At 36.4% G+C, this 23,913-nt stretch overlaps 1 protein-coding gene across 4 annotated transcripts in view; it reads right to left on the bottom strand.

The window, feature by feature from the left end:
* scra (anillin, actin binding protein) overlaps positions 1 to 23,913 on the bottom strand; it is a 64,903-nt gene that overhangs the window by 12,944 nt on the left and 28,046 nt on the right. For 3 of the 4 annotated variants that reach the window (XM_028319083.1, XM_028319084.1, XM_028319086.1), the window contains exons 8-13: positions 14,293 to 14,543; positions 12,425 to 12,668; positions 10,320 to 10,506; positions 2,276 to 2,354; positions 1,779 to 1,925; positions 755 to 916 (exon numbers count right to left, since the gene is read on the bottom strand). In XM_028319083.1, coding sequence (XP_028174884.1) covers positions 755 to 916; positions 1,779 to 1,925; positions 2,276 to 2,354; positions 10,320 to 10,506; positions 12,425 to 12,668; positions 14,293 to 14,543 — 1,070 coding nt within the window. The remainder of the gene's footprint in view (positions 1 to 754; positions 917 to 1,778; positions 1,926 to 2,275; positions 2,355 to 10,319; positions 10,507 to 12,424; positions 12,669 to 14,292; positions 14,544 to 23,913) is intronic. The other variant, XM_028319085.1, reaches the window with a different exon arrangement.

Here is a 23,913-nt window from a genome sequence, read left to right as displayed (position 1 = left end):
GCTGCACACATCTGAACCTCTCGCACTCTTAAAATCGGCTAAATAATCACTCAGTTTATCAGCATCATAGTCTATTCTAAAGCCCGGTTTCCACCAAGGCGGAGCTGAGAAATGTTGAATAACCAATCAGATTTCATTCAGGTTGAATGAAATTTACAGAATGAAATCTGATTGGTTGTTGAAAACACATCGCTCTGCTCCGTTCCACCTTGGTGGAAACCGGGCTTGATACAAAAACTCAAAATTAAAAGAAAGAATCTATCGCAACTGTAGATCGTTTCATCCACGAAGACGCGCCCCACCAATTTTTGGTCGAGGGAAGCGCGGGGTGCGGGGAGTTTGATCCGAGCAATCCTAGCGTCATTATTGTAGTGAGTGTTTTTTTTTTATGTGACAGGAGGCAAACGAGCAGACGGATCACCTGATGGTAAGTGATTACCGTCGCCCATAGACACCCGCAGACCCAGGGGCGTTACAGGTGCGTTGCCGGCCTTTAAGGTGAAGATACGCTCTCTTCTTGAAAGCTTGCAGGTCGTATCTGTCCGGGAACAGCGCAGACGACGAATTATCAACAGCCAGCTCCTTCGGTACCTAGAGGCCCACCAGTTGCTAAGTGACCGACAGTACGGTTTCCGTGGAGGTCGTTCGGCTGGTGTGCACTCATGGATAATTTAGCGTGTACCAATAACACTCAAACATTAGCGGAAGAATCGTCTTCGTGGATGAAACGATCTATAAATGCACTTATCCTTACCGCATTCTGCATCCTCCTATAGAAGCTGACGCTATGGACCAGCTCGTTACCCCGGTCTACCCTGGGAGTGGTGGGGTGTTGGGGAGGCTTGGGCTTCTGCGGCGACTTGAACTGCGCCTTCTCTTGGTAAACAAAACTGGACGAAGACGTTACGCTGCCGTGCTGTGGATAGAAGTTATAAAGAATCTAATAACGTCAATAATAAGCGAGGTAAACTTTCAGTTACTTTGTTAACTAGGTCTGAATACTCGAACCGAACAGGAAAAAGATATTGTACACAATGGATGTAATTATGATATTGGTCTGTAAGGATAAACACAATGTGAAAAGTGGTATGTAAATAAATTGGAATAAATTGCTTCTGAGGAAGCCTTCTATTTTGACCTTTGGAGAGTTGTTGATGGCGATCAAGCTGTAAATCCTGGATGCAGGAGTAGCATCGGTGAGAATGATTGACGAAGGCTATCTTATTATTAGCTTCAGAATTGTTATTGGCTGTCAAGTTGTAGATTATAGAGGCAAGACTGCGTTTAGCGTTCTAAACTACTCCTACAGGTGGCGAAGACTACCTTTTTACTTTGGGGGCGTGGGCTTTTGCCATCTTGTAGCTCAATGGTTGGGCTGTCATTGACGTCCTTCTTGTAGCTTTAGCTTGGGTTGGTGGTAAAGCTGTAGATCTAACAATACATGAGTTGCCTTGGACGGCATGGCTCAGTACCGCTTTACGGGACTATTCCCACCTCTCGTTCCCACCGCTGCAACTCTTGTGTAGCCAGGATCTACAGCTTGACCGCCATAAAAACCCAACCATTGAAGGTCAAGTTTGTCCCGGGGGAAAGTTAAACTGTCATTGGACCCGCAACGAAATTAATCAGAAGAACATAGGAGGAGTTCGAAATTAAGGTTCGACTTCCCTCCATTGCAAAGCGGTATGCAGGTGACAAACAATGGTTTAATAACCTCAGTACCGAAACTGCCAACACAGGTAGGTACTGGTTTTGGAACGGGTGAGGAAGAAGTCTACCTTATTAACCTTGGGAGGCGTGGGCCCGTCCTCGTTCAGCGCTTCATCTAGCATATCGTCTAGTTCGCTATCGCAAGCGCTGTGAGTGTCATCGGAATCGCTTTCACGCACCGCTTTTTTGTAGCTTGTGTTGTTTTTCTTTACAACCTGTGGAAAGTAATGTGTTTGGTTAATTAAGCTTAACCCATAGTTTGAGTGGCATAATGTAGTTTCTCAAAGAAAGCCATTTTGTGTTAGAGTTTTCGGAGTTAGTCCCATACAAAAAGTTGTTAAATCAAATATTTCACTCTTTTCTGTGCCCAGCAGGGTTTTTACACATTGTATTCGTGGCTCTTACACAGTTAAAATGCATATTTAATTAAACATAGGAGAAGAAATAAGGTCCGTTCTAATATGCCAATCGATTTGTGATCAAAACCCAAGAAATATTTATTTTAAAAAGCCTTTGCCAATTTAATAGCAAATACACCGTTCGGCGTGTGCTTAAAAAAACTTACGTTCATGACTTCTCTCCCAAAAGATGTCTCTGCCCAGTTATCTGACTTGTTCAAATTGTCGTTGAGACGTTCGTCCGTGCTGAAAAAATAAATTATCGTTATTAAATCCGCCATTTTTAATTTTGATGACATCATTATAATAAATTCATTGACCTTATTTGCCGTATATGAGTAAGTTTGTGATGATTTTGATCTCAGTAATGCGTTTTACTAGCAGCTAGGAATATTAAGAATAGAAGTTAGTACGAAACGACAAGTTTAGTTTTTAAACCAAACAAATAACTTAGGTCAATAGTTAATTAAAATGATTAACTGTAATAATCATACGTTTTAATTGTCATGAAACACTATTCTTTAGTCTCCAAAAATTTTCTTTTGGATCCACTACTTTTATGCTTCAACCACACCAAAGCTTTAACCGCACCAACGCGTGCAGAACGCCGTCGCCGGCGCGATCATAGGAGAATGACAGGTCGCGTGAACTGTCATGGGTCGCGCGACCTGTCATTGGCCTTTGATCGCGCGGGCAATGGCGATCTGCACGCGTTGGTGTGGTTGAAGCTTTACTCTCATGATAATACAATATGACCAGTGGATTCGTTATTATTCTGTGGTTTTAAAACGTAATCATGATGATGACTTGTGTATGTATTTTTAAATGGGAATCGTAATACCGAAGGTTGTTTCTATCGTGACAGCAAGATATTTAACCATTGTGCTGGTTGGATTCTGTGTCGGAAGGTACTAAACATAATTGGAAGTACATTTAGTCTGATTCGTGATTACTGCACGAACTCTGTGAAAGTGTCATTTTAAATAAATTAATTCTTCCTTAAATATTCTTGTAGTTATTATTATGGCAAAACATGACAAAAATTATCAAAAGGCCTTCGCTATGGTGTTTTTTTTATACTTCGTTCCGTGAAGGTATTCGATTTTCGGAGCGATGACTTGCCACTAATTGTTGTATCCTATTATTAGAACTTTCAAGCCTGAAATTTTTTAAGTTTTTTTTTATGCATAACAAGGCAGGTATTTGACCACAATCGCATCGCACCTGATGTTTACCTGTAGAGATAATGCAGCTGGTTTTTGTATCGATATCGATTTGTACAAAACAGAGTTACTCTTTGTTTTTCCTCAAAGGTGTCGAACTTATTGTGAAGAAGGTTGAGTGCATTTTGCACTAGGGTGAAAAGTGACCTAGTTTTCGAGTTACTGAAGTCTTCAGAAGGGAAGATGAAGGGAAGATTCCGAGGAACGTTTTGACCCTTATGTAAGTAGACTGCAAGAAGAGAGATTACTCTACCTCACCTACTAAATCAAATCTAAAAACTAGGCTTTTTATAAAATATGGGCATGGACCTAATGTCCGCCTATTAAAAGACAAGTCATGTAGATATAATTTACAGCTCACTGCGCTATTTCACGCCTTGTGAATAGAGAAATTATATTTTTATAAGTGGATAATCGAGTGCCGTGTGTGGCCGATCTCCCCGTTTATCCGGTAACTGTCAATCACATGATTCAACCATTTACCGCCTAATGGCTTTATTGGCTTATCTCGTGACACATTTTGCTTTATGTCTATTTTGGTTTTTAAAAGTAGGTCTTTCTGTTAGTTAAATACGTCATTTGATAAATTCTTGAATCATTACACCTATTAAGTATTAGTATTTGGTATTAGTGGGGTTTAACACCTATTTAAGGTCTCTTTGTAGACTGTCTTTAATTTAGATTCATTAAGCCCCAGATTAAAAAGCGTTAAAGTACAGATGATAGCACATGAGTCTAATATTAGTCTGTTAAAAAAATACCGTGAATTTTCTTTTTTTGAGATGGATATTTATTTATTAATATTGGCGCCTTTAAAACAAGCCTTCAGGGGCTATTATCTAATATAACAATATAAAAAAAATATCAGTCGGGGTCTCCAAACTCGCGAAATTTAAATATTCCCGATATTTTCTGAACAAACCTCGTAAATTTTTGTTGCATTAAGTACGACTGCATTCAAGACGCCACTATGTTTACCTTGAAATGCTGTCGGTATACTAAAGTCTTTAGTCCGTTTTAAAGACAGAAATTCAAAACTAGACTCAATATCAAGCATAGATTGAGACTTTTGATTGGTTGAACTTTAATATTTGGACCAAACACAGGAGAGATACGGATCAAGGAGAGTCTATTATCCACAGGTCTAGAAATTGTAATATCATCATGATTAAGTGCTTTTAAAAGGTCTAAAGGTGATTTAGGTAGGTTTAAATTTCTGGTACGTAGAAAAAAAGATCACTTTTCATTCTATTATTTATGTTGATTTATAATAATATACCTACTCCATTGCTTTTATAAAACGCATTATTGACCAAGATTACGTAATCATTGTTCAAGGAAAAATTTGGAACTAAAATTTTTGCATACCGAGAATCATCATACGGCAAATAAGGACAATGAAAAACACAAATGACTTCAACACTTTATTTTACAAATAAAAAACTATAGAAAAAGTTCCTATTATCACAGACATCGAACTTAAAATTTAATATTAACATCAAGAGAACCTGAAATAAAATATTATTAGAGCTGGGAATCGCATTACTTTGAAATATTTTTTTAATTTCAAACCTTTAGACAAGGGAATAAAGTTCAAAATATTGTGGGAACTATATTCCCACTGCCGTGTAAAGGGTTAAGTCGAAGTGTTTTTAAGAAAAAACACGGCAATCTCAATGATAAAAAAATATTACAAAGTAGCAGTTTTAGTAAATTAATAAAGATATTTAGTCTATTGTTAGTGCTTACAGAAGTAAATAAATAACAATTATACGGCTCGTATTCTAAAAATACATGAAAACTCATACTCATTTAGACATAAACTCATGACATAGAATGATAGAAAGTGATTGGTTAAGTTAGAATTTTTTAATGTATTTTCAGAATACAAGTTTAAAACATCGAGATTTTAATTTTTCATTCGTAGAAACAGTCTTAACAATAAATTGACCTACATTGATATAATATTATAGTCTATTAAAATGAGAATAAGGTTTATGGAATCGAAAAGAGTTCAACTATTTTTATTTTCTAATACAATTGTATTTCTGTCTATAGTATTATTGGATATTATTCCAGATATTTATTTTACTATTCAAGGTCCAAATTCTGAAACCATGCTCAAATATAAAGTTTCAACGAGTCATTCCATCTTGGTCCAAATTAAACCAATCACCAGAGGGACTCATAATCTATACTTTCTTGATTTTGAAACCAATTTTGAGCAACGTTTCAGAATAAAGGTCTTTAAATCGTATAATAGGTATTCTAAAATACATTAATGGTTAATGATTGTTAGTACAGCCGACCGCACATCAAGCTTTACATTTTGTTGCACTATTACAACTAAAGAAACCACAATAATTAGCAAAATATGCCGTCGACTGTTCTAACTGGCAAGAGTTATTCGATTGTTATCGCATGCAAAATCGTAAACTACGTTTAGTTTTGTAATAGTCAATTACTTTTAAATCTCAGATAAGCTTATTCGATACGAAAATAACGTAATATCAAAGCATTTGTTATTTAAAAATAAAATACATTTTCATTAAAAATAGTAACAAATGCACAAAAATATATACGAAAAGATAAATAGTAATTATTATAAATATCTACGCTTATATTAATATTATGCTACACTTCGGTTTATGCAAAGATACATTGAAATGGCCTAGTCTAGATATGTCCATATAAAGCGTACGTAACGCTAGATATTATATTACATGGGTTAAATGCATAATATTATTACTATTTTTTAGTTATGTATATTTTAAGCAGTTTTAGTACCTTTTTGGGACTTCTTCAATCTTTTAAAACAATTTTTTTTAATGGAATTATATCAAATTATGTAAAGAACCCTATGTAATAACTGAAAAGATTTAGAAATAAACGAATACATACTAAGTTACTGATGTATTTTGATATCCCTACCCTATCTACTTAATAGGCAACATACAGTCTTATTAAATAACTTATTAATAATTATTAATAATATGTACTCGGAAGCTATAATGGCTGTACAGGCATTTCATCGTGTATCGGGGAATGGATTTAGTAAAATTACTATAAAGACGCCTATATCCTGTGATTATGACACGATCAGGTTATGCATCTCATTTAAGAATTTTTTAGTCTCAAAATGATTTTACAGTCGCTAGCATACCAGCCGGCTAAGGATGTGCACGACAAATGTATGAGCTTATCGCGTAATATCGGTAAAAGGCCACGATAAAATTATATTGCGCGCTAATGCTACAGGTTTTGGCTTGGTGCTGTCATCTAATTAAGCTCATAACTTACTACGTAAATCCACCCTATTCTTTTTTCAGACTAACAGCCAAAAGGTCCCGAAAAGATCTACATCGATCAAGACATAGTAGCCGAAACTGATTTTGAGGATATCTACACTGGATGCGCTTTGCTGTCAAAGTGAACGCAGCCCGCGTCATTTATGAACAACATTGTTGTATTGATGCGATCTGAACGCAAACTGACAGGTGCGGGCAGCGTTCATTTGACCTAACCGCAGACCGCATTCAGTGTAACAAATGACAATCGCATCAAAAAAAGGTCAGGACTCAACTTAAAATGTTCACACGACTTGATATTATATCCCAAAATAATAGCCCTGTTCCTACAGCTAATTTAATGCTTATATGATTAGTAATAACTTGAAACTTGACACTTGGACGCTTTCGCTCGACCGATGATTCAGTATTAGGTTACGGTGTGTTGTGAAATTCTAACTGTGACCGGGTATTTTGGATACCGCCCGCATATTATAAAATAAAAAAAATAAAAATATCAACAGGATACTGAGTCAGTCGTCCTCATTAATACTACCTACCTGGTAGTAAAACCTTTTGTTATTTTGACTAATGAAGGGATATTTGGCTGACTGGTTCTGATGAATACTTTAACGCTCTATTGCTCGTAAGATTAATATCAAAACTTGACTCAACCTCGAAAATAAGTTCAAGCCTGAGATTAGCTGAAATTTTTGAGTCGAGAGAAATTCCTCATGGGGCTTATTGTTTAAAATTATACTTGTATTATTATCAAGAACGTTTCTTAGTTAAGGATAATACTTTTCAATTAAGAGTTGGAGAAATGGCAGAACATAAGTCCAAAGATAGTTATTATTATTTATTATAGGCCACTATTTATGAGGCAACTGAGCATATGCCATGTGGGAATATAATTCCCACTTATTGCCAGTTTTACACAATAACAGCGCAAGTCCAGCCGTTAATCATCAAGATATAAGGTAAATCTTGGACATTAGGTATAAGGAAACAGGCACAGGTATATTATACAAAACAAAATTCATGTTATTACTAAGTAATCATAACACTTGATCACGGTGTATTATTTACCTTGTACGCCGCTAAATGTACTAGAAGCAAATCTTAGGAATAAATAATAAGATTTGATTAGTTCATTATGTAAATTGGCGTTACGTAAATACCTTTACAAGTTTGCAGGTTGGTTATTATTATAGTAGAAGATATACTGGTATTAACAAAGCGACCCAACTCTTGCGAACACTTGGCCAATTTTATGTAATTACAATAATCTGTCTTTATGGTAGGTATTTTTCGATAAAACTAGATTGAAATACACAAATGCTGACAGCAATTTTAATTAATATAAATTGCATATAAGAAATGTCAGAGAATCACCACAAAAAATTACTCAGAAGTTACTCCGAAAAAGGTGATCCAGTTTCGAATGTTGCCATCCCTGTCACGCAAGAAGCCAGCATGAGCGACAGTGACAGATAGATCCGAAACTACGGTAGCGTTTGGTAATAGCCCTGAAGGTCCCAAAACTCGGACCGTTTTATTAATCCGGCAATCCCCGCACTGTTTGCGCTCGCGCATCGTTATACGTTTTCTTGTAATAGTATGCAAGTGTGCAACCAAACCGGTTGCAGGTTAACTTTGGCCCACATAACCAAGCCATTGTCAAGGTTGCATCCTGCCTTATAAATGCTGGCTGATGTAAACAATTGCAATCGACTATTGAAAATGATTAGTTATTAGCGGTAGTTCCTTTAACTGTTATTGGGACTTTTTCCTCAGAATAGTTCCTATGAAAAATGTAATTTAACCCTTTAACTGGTACAGGGCAAAATATTTTATTTTAACCTTATCATATTATCTCAATAAAGTTCAAAATATGTTAGCAACAATTCAGCCACTAGGTACCTACCAGGTAAAAGTTTTAAAAAAATTCAAGAACTTCTCATAGTAGGTATAGTTAGGTTTCAGCTAACGACACCAACATTATACAGCCAAATTCAACCTTATAGCATTAGTTTATAGAGTACACAGTCACGAACCACAGACTTCACTATACGACCCTAACTAAATGATATAAAAAAGTTTACAAAATTCAGTCTCAACTACATTTAGGCACTAGTTGATAACATTGCTTCAAAAAATTATTTACGCACGTTACTTTTGGTAAAAAAAAAGTAAGTTGCCTTGGACACTGACCCTGGCTTCTAAATTTTGTTCAAATTGACCAAACATTTTTTTAAATATTTTCTAATAGTGGTTCTTAACATACAGCCAGGTATAATATGTAGTTCAACCAATTTGATGATAGAGAAACCAAGGGTATGTCACACTCGATTAGATCAAAAACCGCACCTCAGAAACACACAATTGTCAATTCAATGCCACAGTAAAAGGGAACAGTGTATCATCTTCATACTCGTTTGACTGTAACCAGCTAGCTAAATCACCAATCTCCTTTGCATTGACTGTGACAAGCTAAATCACCATTTTTGTCTGTTTTATTCTAAGTAAAATCAGTATTTGACAGACAGTGATAGCGTAAAAATACTTTACAGTACAATTCGTGTTATTATTATTATTATAAATTATTATTATAATTTGTATTATTATTATAAAGAGCTGTGGTTTTCTGAATAAAGAAAAATAAAATAAAATAAAATAAAAATTAAAAAGAAGAAAGAAAATCATCTTTTGTCATTCGATATACTCTCATGCATATCAAATATGAAAGTCAGAAATAGGCATCTTCAAATCAAATTCTGTTATTGCTCTATGTTGGTATACAAAGGCATCGTATCTTGCTTCTTTCTTAGCTTGATGCGAATTCCAAAATCTTTAAATTAAGGAACTAGTACGAAGATAACTTACTCTATCTCTTCACTATGGCATACCATCGATACACGACGCGGTTACCCGCATCCAACAATGGCCTGATAAATCCTCAATGCCGACGATATGCCTTAGAGTAGGCCACCGTAATAGCACGGTTGTAATTAACCTCCATTTTATATCTAACTCCTTTAACAAGTTGTAAACCAGTTGCCAATGTAGCATTTGTGTCGTATAATTTAATATCATGCCTATAAACAGACAAGATATTGATGGAGTTCATATTAACGTCATGCCCTTTTTGCAAAATGAGAAAATCTGAACGTTTACTTAAAAGTCGCACTACAAGTTGATAATGATACGTTATTGATTCAATTACATACATGTATGGTAATTTAATTTAATTGTATGCAATTAAGTGCAATGGCCTTTTACGTGAGCTAACTTTTAAGTAGGTTGAGCTTTTGCAAGTTTTGAAGATATAATCTTTATAAAATGCAGACAAGGTGGTTAAACGAAACAATACTAAAAATGCAACCGATTAGACTCGCAGACTGCTGACTTTGGTCGGCCGATAGTTGGGCCCGATTCTAATTTGTATGAAGAATTGGTCGATATCAAATCAGTGTAATGTGCGCACTTTCATACATATCCACACTGATTAACAGCCCGACCCAACTATCGGCCAACAAAAAATCTGTAGTCTGCTATTAGGAGAGCTTGCGAGGACTAAAATAAAGCCGGTTCTCCCGAGAATCTTCCAGGACTTCTTAAACAGTTCTCCCGTCTTCAACACCTGTAATATTCAAATGCAAAGGAAGAAGAATACGCATTCTAGGGCATAGTATCCGCACCTTGAGCCTCCACAGTCGGAGAACTCCTCCTGGGTATTTGAATTGTCAGTCTCTATATCAGACAGGTGGGGGTAGAGACCAGGCTGTTGTAATACCAGTCCGTTTGTCAGTGGTTCCTTTTTGCTGTTCACTTTTATCCGTTTTACGTCTTCCAGAACTGATAGTACTACTGGGGAGTCTTGGGAACCTGGAATGAGAAAGAGAATGGTTGTAACATCTACGCTAATATTATAAAGAGGAAAGATTTTATTGTTTGTACTGAATAAGCTTCTATATTATTCCTGATAAACATAGGCGGTACGAAGTCCGCCAAGTCAGCTAGTTGTGAGACATTTGTAAAGATTTATTAAGGCATATGCACATTGTTACAAGGCGTACGCGTGACGTTACATGGAAGTGATTCGTTTGTTTCCTATATTGATGTCACACACACGCCTCTCCCAATCCACGCTACATGCTTTTGACTGCATCATACGGGTGCATTTAACTACGTTTTTTTATAAAGAACAAGGCAGGTATTTGACCGCAATCGCACCTGATGTTAAGTGAGATGCTGTCTAGGATGGTACATATTATATTTTATGGCCTGTAGCTGCATATTCACTCTCGCCTTTTAAAGGTAAGGCCTCAGCCTCGAACTTAGCGGGCAGCGGGGCGGGAGCGGCGGCGGCGCGGGAGCGGGGCGGGCAACGCAGACCCGTTCTCGAAACAAGCGGGCACCTCGCGCGGCGCTTTAGCGGCGAAGTGTTGTGTTTGGGGTTGTGTTATCGAGATATTTGTTTTTATTCGCAAACGAAATGTCTAAACAACGGCGACAATTTTATTTCGATTCAAATTTATTCCTAACGCTCGATTTATTGTGGGCAAAAGAAGGAGTGCGCTGCCCGCTCGTTGCCCGCTCCCTCGCCGCTGCCCGCTCGTTGCCCGCTGCCGCGCCGCTGTTTTCGAGAACCAGTCTATTTGATTTTACGCATAAGATCCTGCCGCTCCCGCGCCGCCGCCGCCGCCGCCCCGCTGCCCGCTAAGTTCGAGGCTGAGGCCTAAAAGGCCCGGATCATAGCGTTCGGGAAAGACAGTAACAGGCAACGAATTTCAGTCCCTACCTGTTCGCATTATAAAAGTTATCGAATCATTTAGTGTGATGGAATGTCGACAATTGCAACGTATTGACAAGTTTACAAGACCACAACATTCTTCTGTAAGTGAATTGTCATCACTTTAATACAGGCAAAAAAATTGATGGATCTTCCGAAAATAGAAATGTAACACACGAGACAAATGTGGCTTGGAAAACAAGTTGCCTTAAGCACTGATAAAAACCTGATATTTCCATAATGTTTGGGTTGGGTCTTTTATTGTGATGATTTCACCAAAATGAAATTTTTGGAACTTTGTTTAGGATCTTTTTGGGTGTGCTGGGACATTTACGTATAAAAATAATATTTCACAACTTGTGGCCGTGTGGGTCGTCCATTGACTTTATGTACTCGTATGTCCACATAAAATAAAAATATAAAATTTAGCTCTTAAGCATTAAAATTTAAAATATGCAGGTACAGGTCTTGTTAATCGGATAATAACCGAGGAATGCGTCACAAGAACCGTCAAGCGTGAACCCTGAAGTTTCCAGGTCACAGAACGTGCTGATAAGAGTGGAGCCTTTTTGCGAAACTAGTTTTACTGTGTCACTAGTAACTATTTGAGCACTGAAGATAATTTGAGTTCTGTATGTTATTAGAAACAAAATCTATATTCTAACGGGATGTTCTTGTGGAATGGAATGGAAATATTAGTGCAACGCTCTAAGTACAACATAGGTACTATGTTTAAAATAGTTGAAATGTGAATGATGCAACGTGCAACCTGCATTTTCCCATTAAAGTAGTAAGTAGTAGTCATCTCACAAACTACGCACGATTCTAAAAGTTATCAATGTTTTTAAAATCTATTAACTTTTTTAAGAACTTTTTTTCTGAAATCTTACAGTTATCAACAAGAAATCAAACTACCTATTGATACAGCAGTTATGTAACTGGTTTTAGCGGTTCAAGTTGCATCATCACTGCCACTACAAACAACAAAGTAAACGAAGTCAACAAACTTACTTCTCCTTTTAACTGGTTGCGATCCAACGACTTTTTCTTTCTCCGCCTCCTTGTCTATGAGCTCCTGGGCTTTGGTTTTGTCGTCGAACGTGACTTTTGGCACATTGGCGATTATTTCAGGTTTCTTCGCGGCGTTCGCGAGGTTAAGCGCACTGCCCATAAGCGGCGCCTTCTCCGAACGGTCATTGTCACTTTGCTCGTCGTCAGAATCGCCGTTGTCGTGAGCCGGCGTTTCTTTTGGGGGCTAAAATTGAAATAAAACATCTATTAAATGAAGTATACACATAATATAGTTAAGTTTTTAATTCTAGCTATACAGAACATGGATTGAAACTACATAGCAGAAAGTAACAGCTCAGATGTTCGGCTTCTAAGACTTTAGGTCTAGGGCATAAAATATATGGGAGCGGCACGGGAGGGTGTTTTTGAGACTTCAAACGTCAGCGATACTTATGCTTCAGATTTGTATTTTGTATGCTGTGTCAAGTTGATAAGACTGAATTAAGCGCTAGAACTAAAGCTCGGAATTGAAAATTTCCAGATTTATTAATGAAACTGGTTTTAAGTTACAAACTTAACGAGTCCCTTTTCACGGGAATGACTCAAAGGGCAGAGAGAGTGATTCTGTTACCACTTTCTATTTCTAATTCGTGTGGGAGGTTATAATTAGATTCGAAGCGAGACCTCTTTCTTCCGACATAACTCCTAAACATGAGTCATAAGAAATCGTCTGTTTTGGGACAAAGTACACAAGTTGCAAAATATTACTTGTTGCGTAGATACCGATATAAGAAGTGCTAAGTTATTTGCACACCTTTATGAAATGACAAAAAGTGAAAGAACTGTCTTGTGCAAACATCCAGACGGTTAGAATAAAACCAACGTGAACGAGAATAACCCGAATAGGGTGCGTAAATAAAAACCAAGTTTTTCAAACTTTACATTGTACAGACTGACTCATCTAACTAAACAACACACATTGTTGACTTGGTTCACTTGTGTAATGGCAATAGGGTGCTGTTTCGCGACAATAATGTAGTTATGCTGGCGACTGTATCCTATACATTTAGTTACCCCACAGACTACGGATTTATAATCGGCCGATAGTTGGGTCGACTTTCAATTTGTATAAAGAATCTCCCGACACCAAACCGGTGTTATGTGCGCAGTTCCATACATCAAAAAATATAAATTGCTTATATGTTCATACTGATTAACAGCCCGACCCAACTATCGGCCGATTAAGACCGAGTTGCACCACCTTATTTTAACAATACCAATAACCGGTCTTTTTATGTGAAGTTTGACGGATTTTTGACGTTTGTCAAAGTTAAAGTAAGATGGTGCAACCCAGCATAAAAGTCTGCAGTTTACGAGGTCTTACGTATTTTACACAGGCCAATGTCGATTAAGATTTAATATAATCTAAGAAACCGAGTTATCACATTTTCCTGTACAAACCAGTTAACAGGAAAATCGTAAAACTTAAGACACGGAGGATTTTGTTTACGCAAAATGCAAATTAAAGGAAAAGATATAATGGATTTTCCAAATGACTTGATATAGTCATCATCGATTTTAAAGTGACTAAAGCATTAGACTGTTGCTTTGCGTTGAGAAATGGAATCATAACCATCATCATTTCAGCCATAAGACATCCACTGCTGAACATAGCCTCCCCCAATGATTTCCTTAATGACCAATTGGTAGCGACCTGCATCAAGCGCCTTTCTGTTGCCTTTATGAGGTCGTAGGTCCACCTTATGGGTGGACGTCCGGTACGTGGCCTCCACTCCAGAACCTTGCTGGCCCATCGGCCATCAGTTCCGCGTAGTAAAAAAATAAATAATAGAATATCTTTTTCTTACCTTATAATTGAATCTGTTCTGCAACATCTCCATTTCTTTCTCTCTTTCCTGCTTGAACTTATTAGCTATCGTCGTCTCGCTTATCGTCTGCTCTTTACTGAATAGGGCTGCAAGTTTCCCTTTGATCCCTCCTACAGAGGTCTGGCTGACATTGTCATCGGCCAAACTGTCCTTGGAGTTTGCTCTCGAGTTTGTCGAGATGTTTGATTTTGTGGGCGTCGTCTTCGCACTGGTCTGGGACTTTGCTTTGTCTGAAAGTGTAAAGATTTGTTAGAACAAGGGGTCAACGAGTTCACATTGTGTATGCACGGAGCCAACTGTGAAGGCTTTGTGTGGATGCGATAACAAAGGAAGTTAAGGTTACCGCGTGATTTTGAAAGATGTGTGTTATCACGGTTTTATGGTATTGCATTCGTTTCGATAACGAGTATTTGTAACGAATTGCAGTAATTACATTTTGTAACATATTATGTGAACTTTTAAGTTTATTTGTTACCATGTCTATACTCTCTATTTAATTTAATTTTTGTTACTTAATTTGTATTGTGAAACTATGAATGACTACTTTCTTAGTGAATCCTTATTATTTTTGTAACTACTAAAGAGTATTATATTTTGGAACCGATCGAAGAAAGTTTCATACATGAAACACATGATCTTTCTAGAAAATTACACAACTAAAGGTAATATTGTGAAATAAGCGCTGCTAATTTTCTGTATAAATGAATACAAAGTTTCTTAGTGACTCCTTCCTCCTTATTCTTAGTTAAAAAAGAGTATGTATTTTGAAACCTATCGAAGAAAGTTACCTACTTAGTTCTTTTTAGAAAATTACGCAATCATTGCTCGACAAATCACACTGAAGGTAATATTGTGAAACAAATGCTGTTAATTTTCTGTATTAATGACTAAAACTTAGTGAATCCTAAATCTGGTACAAGAGTTATGTATTTTGAAACAACTCGAAGAAAGTTTCATGTTCTTTCTAGCAAATTACACAACTATTGCTCGACAAATCAAACTAAAGGTAGTGTAAGTGGCTTAAATAAATCTTACGCCATGCAATCGATTGAACATTATACAATTGTCTGCCGAATTGGTGTCGAAACCTGGTTTAATTGTTCGGGTCAACAGGCCTTGAGGCAGATGTGGCACATCTGTTGACGATGGCATATAAAGCTTAACACTGTGGCACCTTATTTGGTTAAAAATAGGTGTGATTTTGCTACATAAATGTAAAAGCTTATGTGGTGTTCAAACAGTCGTTTAAGACATAGCATTGGCGCATCTGTTGTCGGCTGCAAATAAAGCTTAACAGTGACACCTTATGTGGTTGTACTAAATGTTATAATGCAACAAAGATGTATAAAAAAAAACCTCTTTTTTTTGGAAGTTCTGATATCGCGGTCTACGTAAGAACAGCGCCATCTAGTTTCCAAAATGGACATTAACATTTATTATTTAGAAAATGTTAAATACGGGACCTCCAACATGTGTAGGTGGATGTGCTATTCAAACAATTCTTTAAGACACATGGCATTAACACTGTTGTCGACTGCAGATCAAGCTTAACACTTGCACCTTATGTACTTAGTCAATAGGTGTTATTTTGCAACAAAGATGTATAGTGTGATGTGTTGTTTACAGTTCTTTAAGATAGGTATCGCTAATAGGCCTCGGCCTGCATTTTAAGGGTCATCCAATTGCCCTATTCACCTAGTGCGCGTTTTACATTAATGACCGTGTAAAGGCAAATTATATTATTGGTGTGAGATTCGTTATGGCGTATGTGAGAAAACCAATAGGTAGAGTTTACGCTTCATCGACACTTTTTTCTACACTAATTACATAAAGAAGAAAGATTTGATTGTTCGTTTGTATTTAATAGGCTCTGAAACAAAACCACTGTACCGATTAGAAATAGGTATTATTTTACGATTAAAATCCCATATTATTATTTCTGATGAACATAGGCGGTACGATTTTCACGATTAGATAAAAATAGGCCCTCTGAGTTAAATAATTACATAAAAAGTTAAAAGAACGGTTTTGCTTTAAGACCGTTCGCGTTAGTTCGATTCCCGTCTACCACTGAAATATTTGCTCTAACCATATATTTAGCTTGTAACAATTTTTTATGCGACTATTACCTACTGCTACTAGTATGTTAAGTATTTATGTATTTTATGAATATAACCTTAGCATTCCGTCATAGCTTTACTAGTATTTTTCAGATATTCGCAATAAGAACCAGTTTTCAAGTATAGAATAGAAGAATAACATACATAATAATCCAACTTGGCCTTGTATCACCTTTGGCGGTAGATTTGACCTATTCTTTTAATGTAGAGACGGCATGTCAAGCTCAACACTGTGAATCTTATATATTTAAAATAAGAGCTGTTTTTCTACAAAAATAAATACATAGTCTGATGTGCTATACATTAAATTAAGAGGATGAAGTCTAGTATTATTTCAGTTATTGCCAATAAAAACCAGATATCCAGTTAATACCAGAACCAATTGAAACATATAGCAGTTTAATGGAATAATGAACATTTTATTAATCCAGCTCGACCTTGGACTATATTGGGAGGTGAATTTGACCTAGGTATTCTTGTATCATTTAAAATAGTAAGATGGCAGACATATTGCAAAGTAAATACAAGATGGCAGATGTATTGTATGTAATGTTGTAAGCGGTAGTGTATACAAAGTCCGTAACTATACTGTTAATGTTTGTTTTGTGATTAGTAAAGACATACTAAGGTCCACGTTGAGTAATAATGGAGAGCTTTATAAGTAGCTTACGGCGGTTTATTAAGAAACCATGAATTTGAATTTGAAATGCAGTCTAGGATGGTACATACTACCTACCCGTCCTGTCCCCTAGACAAAATGCATTTTTTGATAAAAAAAGGGCTTTTCGACCACTTTTCGACTGGTTTGCGATTATAATTTGCACTTTGTCTATAGACCCACTGTAAGTGCCTCTAACTCACTTGAAGAGGCCCTGATTTAGTATTCAGGAAAGAGAGCAAGTATAGTGTGTATTTTGGCGAAACTGCTTGAATCAATTTCATTAGAAAGATAGAGATAATCTTTTTATTTTCTTTAATTTCAGTTCAATATTTTAAAAAGTTATTTAACCAAAAAAACACTACTGTTTCGCAATCGAGTAGGTAGATTAGGATCTATCATTTATGAAAGTTCATAATTAACTGAAATTAAACACGATCGATTCAGCTTTCGGTGAAAGCAATGTCAGCCAAATCAATCTATTGTTTGACGAGGTACAGTCAGCATCAAATAGTTTGTGACACCTAAAGTTGCCAATAATGATAATACAACCTTATTCCAATTGTAACAAAGACGTGTTGCGAACTTATATGCTACTTCGAGTGTCACGAATTATATGACGCTGACTGTACATGTTGTAATTTTCCTAGATTTGCGTGATGCAATCAAACTGTTTATTATTCCGTTAAAACAATCAATACCTAAGTATCGTGTAGTTTACATTATGATGCATTGACCACGAATGGATATTGGGGTAAATGTTATTAAACCCAAATGGGCTTCATAAACTCATACTCATTGTTGTTTCAATTAAATAAAATCTTTAACACCAATTCTAAAGCAATCGTCATCTGATTAATTCGGAATAATGATGTATTGGCATAACTTAACATTTATTTAATAACTTTGTTAACAAACAACATCAATTAATCCCATTAATAAATAATATAACAGACGTGATAAAATACCAATAAAAAAATCAAATGTCAATACAGAAATTACATTATTCAAAGAACCGAAAATGTCAACTTATGCATTTACTTACATTAATACAAATGAAAGACTAAAATATCTACGCTTTAAAGCTTCATCACCTTGAAAGCTTAACTTCCCTATTTAGAATTCCTAGCTTTTGTCAGAGGTTTGGCTTGGATTTCAGTATGTCTTTTATATAAAAATAAATACCTAGCTATTGCGAGAAAAGAAAAACAAACATCCATCAAATCCTCAAAAATGTCCGGGGCGCAAAATGTCCACTTCTCGAAATGACAACTTCTTAAAATGTCAACTTCGCTAGAAGACAACTTCTCTTAATGACTATTTATTTATTTCTCACAATGACAAATTCGCATTTGGTCTACTTCGCATAATGTCAACTACTTGTTGATATTTTATTTTCATTATTTCTAGAGTTCTAGTTCTTCTGAGTTGTCATTGTGTGAAGTTGACCAAATGCGAATTTGTCATTGTGAGAAATAGACATTATTAGAAGTTGTATTTAAGCAAAGTTGACATTTTAAGAAGTTGTCATTTCGAGAAGTGGACATTTTGCACCCCGGTTGTCATTTTCATCAAGTTGTCATTCCAAGCATTAGTAGGATAGAGCTTTCAATAAAGCTTAACTGCAAAAAAAATTATAATAAAAATAAACTTTTTTAAAAACAAGCTTTTATTCTGAATTTCGAAAGTTTGTATCGCGCATGGAATTTATTCCTCTTTTTCTCTGTTTGCGCTACAAGCTTTCGAAATTCAGAATAAAAGCTTGTTTTTAAAAAAGTTTATTTTTATTATAATTTTATTTTACACTTTTTAGTTATATCTTAATCTCAGGACCCTGGACGTTAACTGGACCAAAGTGCTCGAAAAGACAAATCCAACGAACCCAAACTCGATGAGTTTCCGCCGTTTTGTTTAGGAGTTCCTATGGCCACCTCCCGACTCCATCATCAGACCAGCTCAATGGTACCATAATATTGCACTGTCATCGGACTTACACATGTATGCAAAATTTCAGCTCAATAGGAAACCGGGAAGTGGGTCAATTTTAAGTTGCAAGATTTGACGACAGACACCAGACATGTGAAAGTAATAAAAAGCTTGTAATAAGCTTATCCTTACGTGCTTTATCCTTAGGGCAAAAAGCAACAGTAGCCGTTGAAGCTTTAAATGGAAACTTGTCCACGTTAAGTATAGGATTTTAAAGCCAGTTAGATAAAACCGGTAAAAAGGTTGTACAACTTCCTCAAAGTTTAGTTTTAAAATCTGGTTTGTGTGCTCTAGACTCCGTAAGAGACTTTAGTATTATATTTTTTTATGTAACTAACAAGGAGAAATATGGGAATATCAAGTCTTCCCAAACCGGTTTCCTAGTGTGAGAGATTATAGTCAGTCTATGTAATTGCCTGTATTTGTGTGATGTCCATTGTAATAAATGTATCTTTCTTTCTTTCTTTCTTTCAGTTGACAATAACCTGATGATGATGTTGACAATACCTAATAGGTACTGGAACTCGTAGGTTCGAAAATTTCCAGTAACAATTTATAATTAAATCACTTTGTTTATTTGTTCCTAGGATAATGGGCTTGAATCGACCTAGGTCCGAAAAAGAAATAAGACTCCGTGCTTCGCAAGGCATGTTAAACCGTCGACCCTTCGATCTACCATATGCTACTACCACTCACATGATAGAAGAAGATGATAATTACGTTGAGCTGTTTAGTTATGTATGTGGTTAACTGCCTGTCGAAACAACCGTTTCGCATACCACAGGGGGTGCAAAAGTTTGTGAGATTAGGACAAGTATTTAATCCCGTATTCGTTTTAGTTCTGATTCTTGTTTCGAGTCTTCCAGTGACTTGGTTCACCGGGCCAACCCCAGTAGTAACTGGACCCACTCTAAGATTCTAGAGTAGACTTTTGTTTATTTGGTGTTTAATTTATTAATAAAAAAAACATTGAAGGTGGGCCCCAGTTGCTGGAAGAAAAAATATTTAAAAATACAATCCAGCGACTTGGCCCGTGGACCAAGCTAAAAGTGGGCCAAGTCACTGGAAGACTCTTTGTTTCGTATGATTCAATAATTCAGAGCAATTAAACATCAATTTGGTATTTTGGTTATCTACGTAAGTTTTATTACTATTAATATTATGACGTATTAAGTGCGGGTCGGAAGAGCCTATTGGTCGTTAGATGTTTTTGATGACCGCAATAATTAGAGGCGGGGAGTGTTTAATTGGGCCTTTGTACCGCTTCCGTGTTTGATGATGAGTTATTTTAGTTATTTCGTTGCGGGTCCAATGACAGTTTAACTTTCCCCCGGGACAAACTTGACCTTCATTGGTTGGGTTTTTGTGGCGGTCAAGCTGTAGATCCTGGCTACACAGGAGTTCCAGTGGTGAGAACGAGAGGTAGGAATAGTCCCGTTTTTTTTTTTATTTTAGTCCTGAATGTTTGTTATACTTTATTATAAAAATAGCTTTGAAACGGGAGAAGAATTTAGAAAAATGTTTAATTTATAAATAATGCTCTAAATTGGTTTTCTAGTTGATCACAATTAAAAATACTATAATTCTATATCAAAAATAGATCTAATTGACTTCAGAGAAATCGTTATTTTGAGCCGAATGTCGAATTTATACAGAAAAAAATCTGTATAAATTTCATCAAAATGTTTTCGGTGTTAGTCATACAAATCAAATAAATACGTAAGTAATTAGTGAATACTATTTTTTGTACTTAGATAAATAAATATTAAATATCTTGGCTCAATTTTTTTGTTATAAAAAGGACTTAACTAGTTGCTAAAAGAGGTGAATTTGATATTTCTTCAATGTTTAGTTTTCATTTATAAGTAGCAATTTCGCGCTTATCTCAGGATGTCTTGCAATTACGGTGCGCGTGATTGCGGCACATTGTTCACGACAGATTGACACCATCCAACATTTAGTTTAAAACAATGCCTTATTATCTTTCGCTTGCAAAATGTACCTACAATTGCGCAAAAAACCAGTGTCGTTAACAGTACTTAGATAATATTTTTATATAAAAAAAAATAGATTAAAAAAAACTACTTACAGATTACAGACTGAAAAGACTCGTGCGAAAATCCAACACTGTCAGTTTGGTATTTCAAATTAAAAAAATATCCAAAGAAGTGTTTATCACTGCGCTCACGGGTACGACACGACCACTGGCCACAAACCGCGATTTAGAAAAAGAACAAATAAGTCCGATAGCGCAGGCTGCGCGCGCGCCGAATGCTACGGGTATAGTCGCGGATGGCCAACCGTAGGTCCACCTCCACTGAACTCTCAATAGTGATCGCTTCCGAGCAGGGCTGCCACTTGCCTTCCGTCCGGGTTTCCCCAGATTGGTTTTATTGGTCTAGCGCATGAGTCAATGCCTGAGGTATGGGAGCGGCAAGAGAGGGTGATTTTGTGACGTCAAACGTCAGCGAGCCTTCAGATGAGCTTCAGACTAAAGGCCTATTCAAACCTGAGCGATATTCGCTGCCGCTGTGGGTAGAGGTACATACCACGCGGGTTTCGCTCAGGTATTTAGTATCAAGTACCGCGGCTAGAGCGTTTTCTCTGCCGCAGACGGCAGCGAATACCGCTTAGGTCTGAACAGTATTATTACCGCATACCCACTGGGTTTACTCTGCCGCAGACGGTAGCGAATACCGCTTAGGTCTGAATAGGCCTTTATGCGCTAGACCTGTAGTTTAAAGGGCGTCCGGGACCGTCCAGGCGACGGATTTTGATAATATGGGTTTAAGCATTTCAAGTCATAAGCCGCCGGATGACGCGACAATGATGTACCGAATCGCTAGATTCAAGATGATTTATGAAATTTTGAACTATTTTTATTAAACTAAGTTTAAAAAACTTTGTGGACATATCCGGGTCCGGGGTTTTGCGCGTGTTACCTCAGCTGCGAATTTGAAAGACGGCAACCCTACTTCCGAGTCCCACGCCTCCAGCAGTCGCAAACCTTTTGTTGCGATGTCACGCGCCATAGAACACCGCTCGATACTTTTCAGAACAGCTGTTTGTCTGTCCGATGGTTGAGTGGACACGTGATAGCCTATTAATTTCATGAGTTGCTGCTTTTTGATTTTTCGCATTTTCTGTTTTAACACGCCTTTAAGAAAATAATTAGAAAATACTGGTAATGAGCAAAAGGCTGGTTCAATTTTAAAAAGAACTAAGGACTAAATCTGTACTGCAGTCCAATACATCTAAAAACTTAAACTATTGACCTAACTTCAATGAAATTTAGCACGGGATACTTAGATGGTCATGGTACCGGCGAAAAGGAATTGGATTAGTTGCAAAAAATTCTTGAATGACTGGTTTAATTTACCCATACTCGTATGCGATAAACATTCTGTGTCAGTCCGAAATCTTTTTTTTACACTCAGCAAAGTTTGAATTTATATCCGGTCATAGACTCTATTTATAAAGGGTTTTTTACGTCAAACTATTTCAACTTATAACGCATTTTTTTAAATCACCATAAACACGTATTGTTGTTTTTACTACGTCGCGCGTGACTCCATCAGCGTGTACTCGCGTAGTAAAGTTTGTAAAGGGCACAAAAACCCTTTTAGTAGCGCCAAGGTTGCCCACTCCTGGCCCGCTAGCCTTGATGAGTTCGAGTCGAGTTAATGATGTCACTTTACTCGATTTCGGTAGCGCGGTTACTTGTGATTATCTCATCTATTTTGATGACTATTGTCAATAATAATGTTTTGATCTAAAATCTTAAGTACGAAAATTCTAGTTTATGTGGTTTCTTAATCATAGAAGTGCCAAATGAAAAACAAATAATGAGCAAGGCTGATTCACCAATGGAAAGTAATGAATCAAACAAGTAAAACCAAAAATACCTGTTATTCGTTTGCCTGATTTGTCATTGGATATACCTACGCAGTTAGGTACTGCTGAACCTATTTTGATGAATTTTGAGACTGATAGTACGAGAGGGGACCGTAAGAAACTCTACGTCATTTGATACTAAGATATGCTCCATGGCACACGTTCAGAAAAGTTGTGCTAAGCTTGGAACAATTAATTAATAAAGGCATGTATTTAAATGATCTTTTTAAATTAGCAAAAACGGCAAATAAAAAAATCTAAATGGTCATCTATTTTAATGATTGATCCTCTTTCTTTGAGACATAAAATAAATGAAATCGATCGATAAATTAACCTCTTTTGAACTACGCAAAAAAAAATTGAGATGTAAAAATTATATCTGATCGTTACTTGTTGGTCCTCAAAAATAAAAGAAATGAGCACCAAATATTCAATATTGTGATCGTTTTTTAAATAATTCGATTTGTATAAATTATTTTTTTCTATATCAAATAATCTTCAAAATAATCATGTTATGGTACTTATTTTTATTAAGTTGTAGTCAAAGGATGGAAACTATTTAAATGCACTTGATGTTCAAATATTCTTTTTTATTAAAAAAGCATACTTAACACGTTCACACTGCGTTATCGGGTCGAATTGACCTAAGGTGCTGGATGCGTTGGTGCGGGATGGATATATTCGGTCTTTTCAGTAGTACGAAAGATAAATATTGTTTTGCAATTGTTTCGTCAAACACAGTAAATATTTGGAAAAAAAAACTTATCAGGGCCTTACGACCCGATGTCACACTAAAAGTAAACAAATATCGTTTAGTGCTTTTATCGTGTCTAATCGACCCGTTGACAGATGACTTTATGGTCACTGATTACGGTCGAGATCGGTATACTAAGAGAAAATCAACCTTGCGATTTGAAAAAAATAAAGAGGTAAAAATTATGA

Source organism: Ostrinia furnacalis, unplaced genomic scaffold, assembly GCF_004193835.3.
Source record: "Ostrinia furnacalis isolate ACB-3 unplaced genomic scaffold, ASM419383v2 OfSCF7086, whole genome shotgun sequence".
In the NCBI taxonomy this organism is placed as follows: domain Eukaryota; kingdom Metazoa; phylum Arthropoda; class Insecta; order Lepidoptera; family Crambidae; genus Ostrinia; species Ostrinia furnacalis.
Note: the sequence above shows the minus strand (reverse complement) of the source record. Positions and strands in the feature narration are given on the sequence as shown.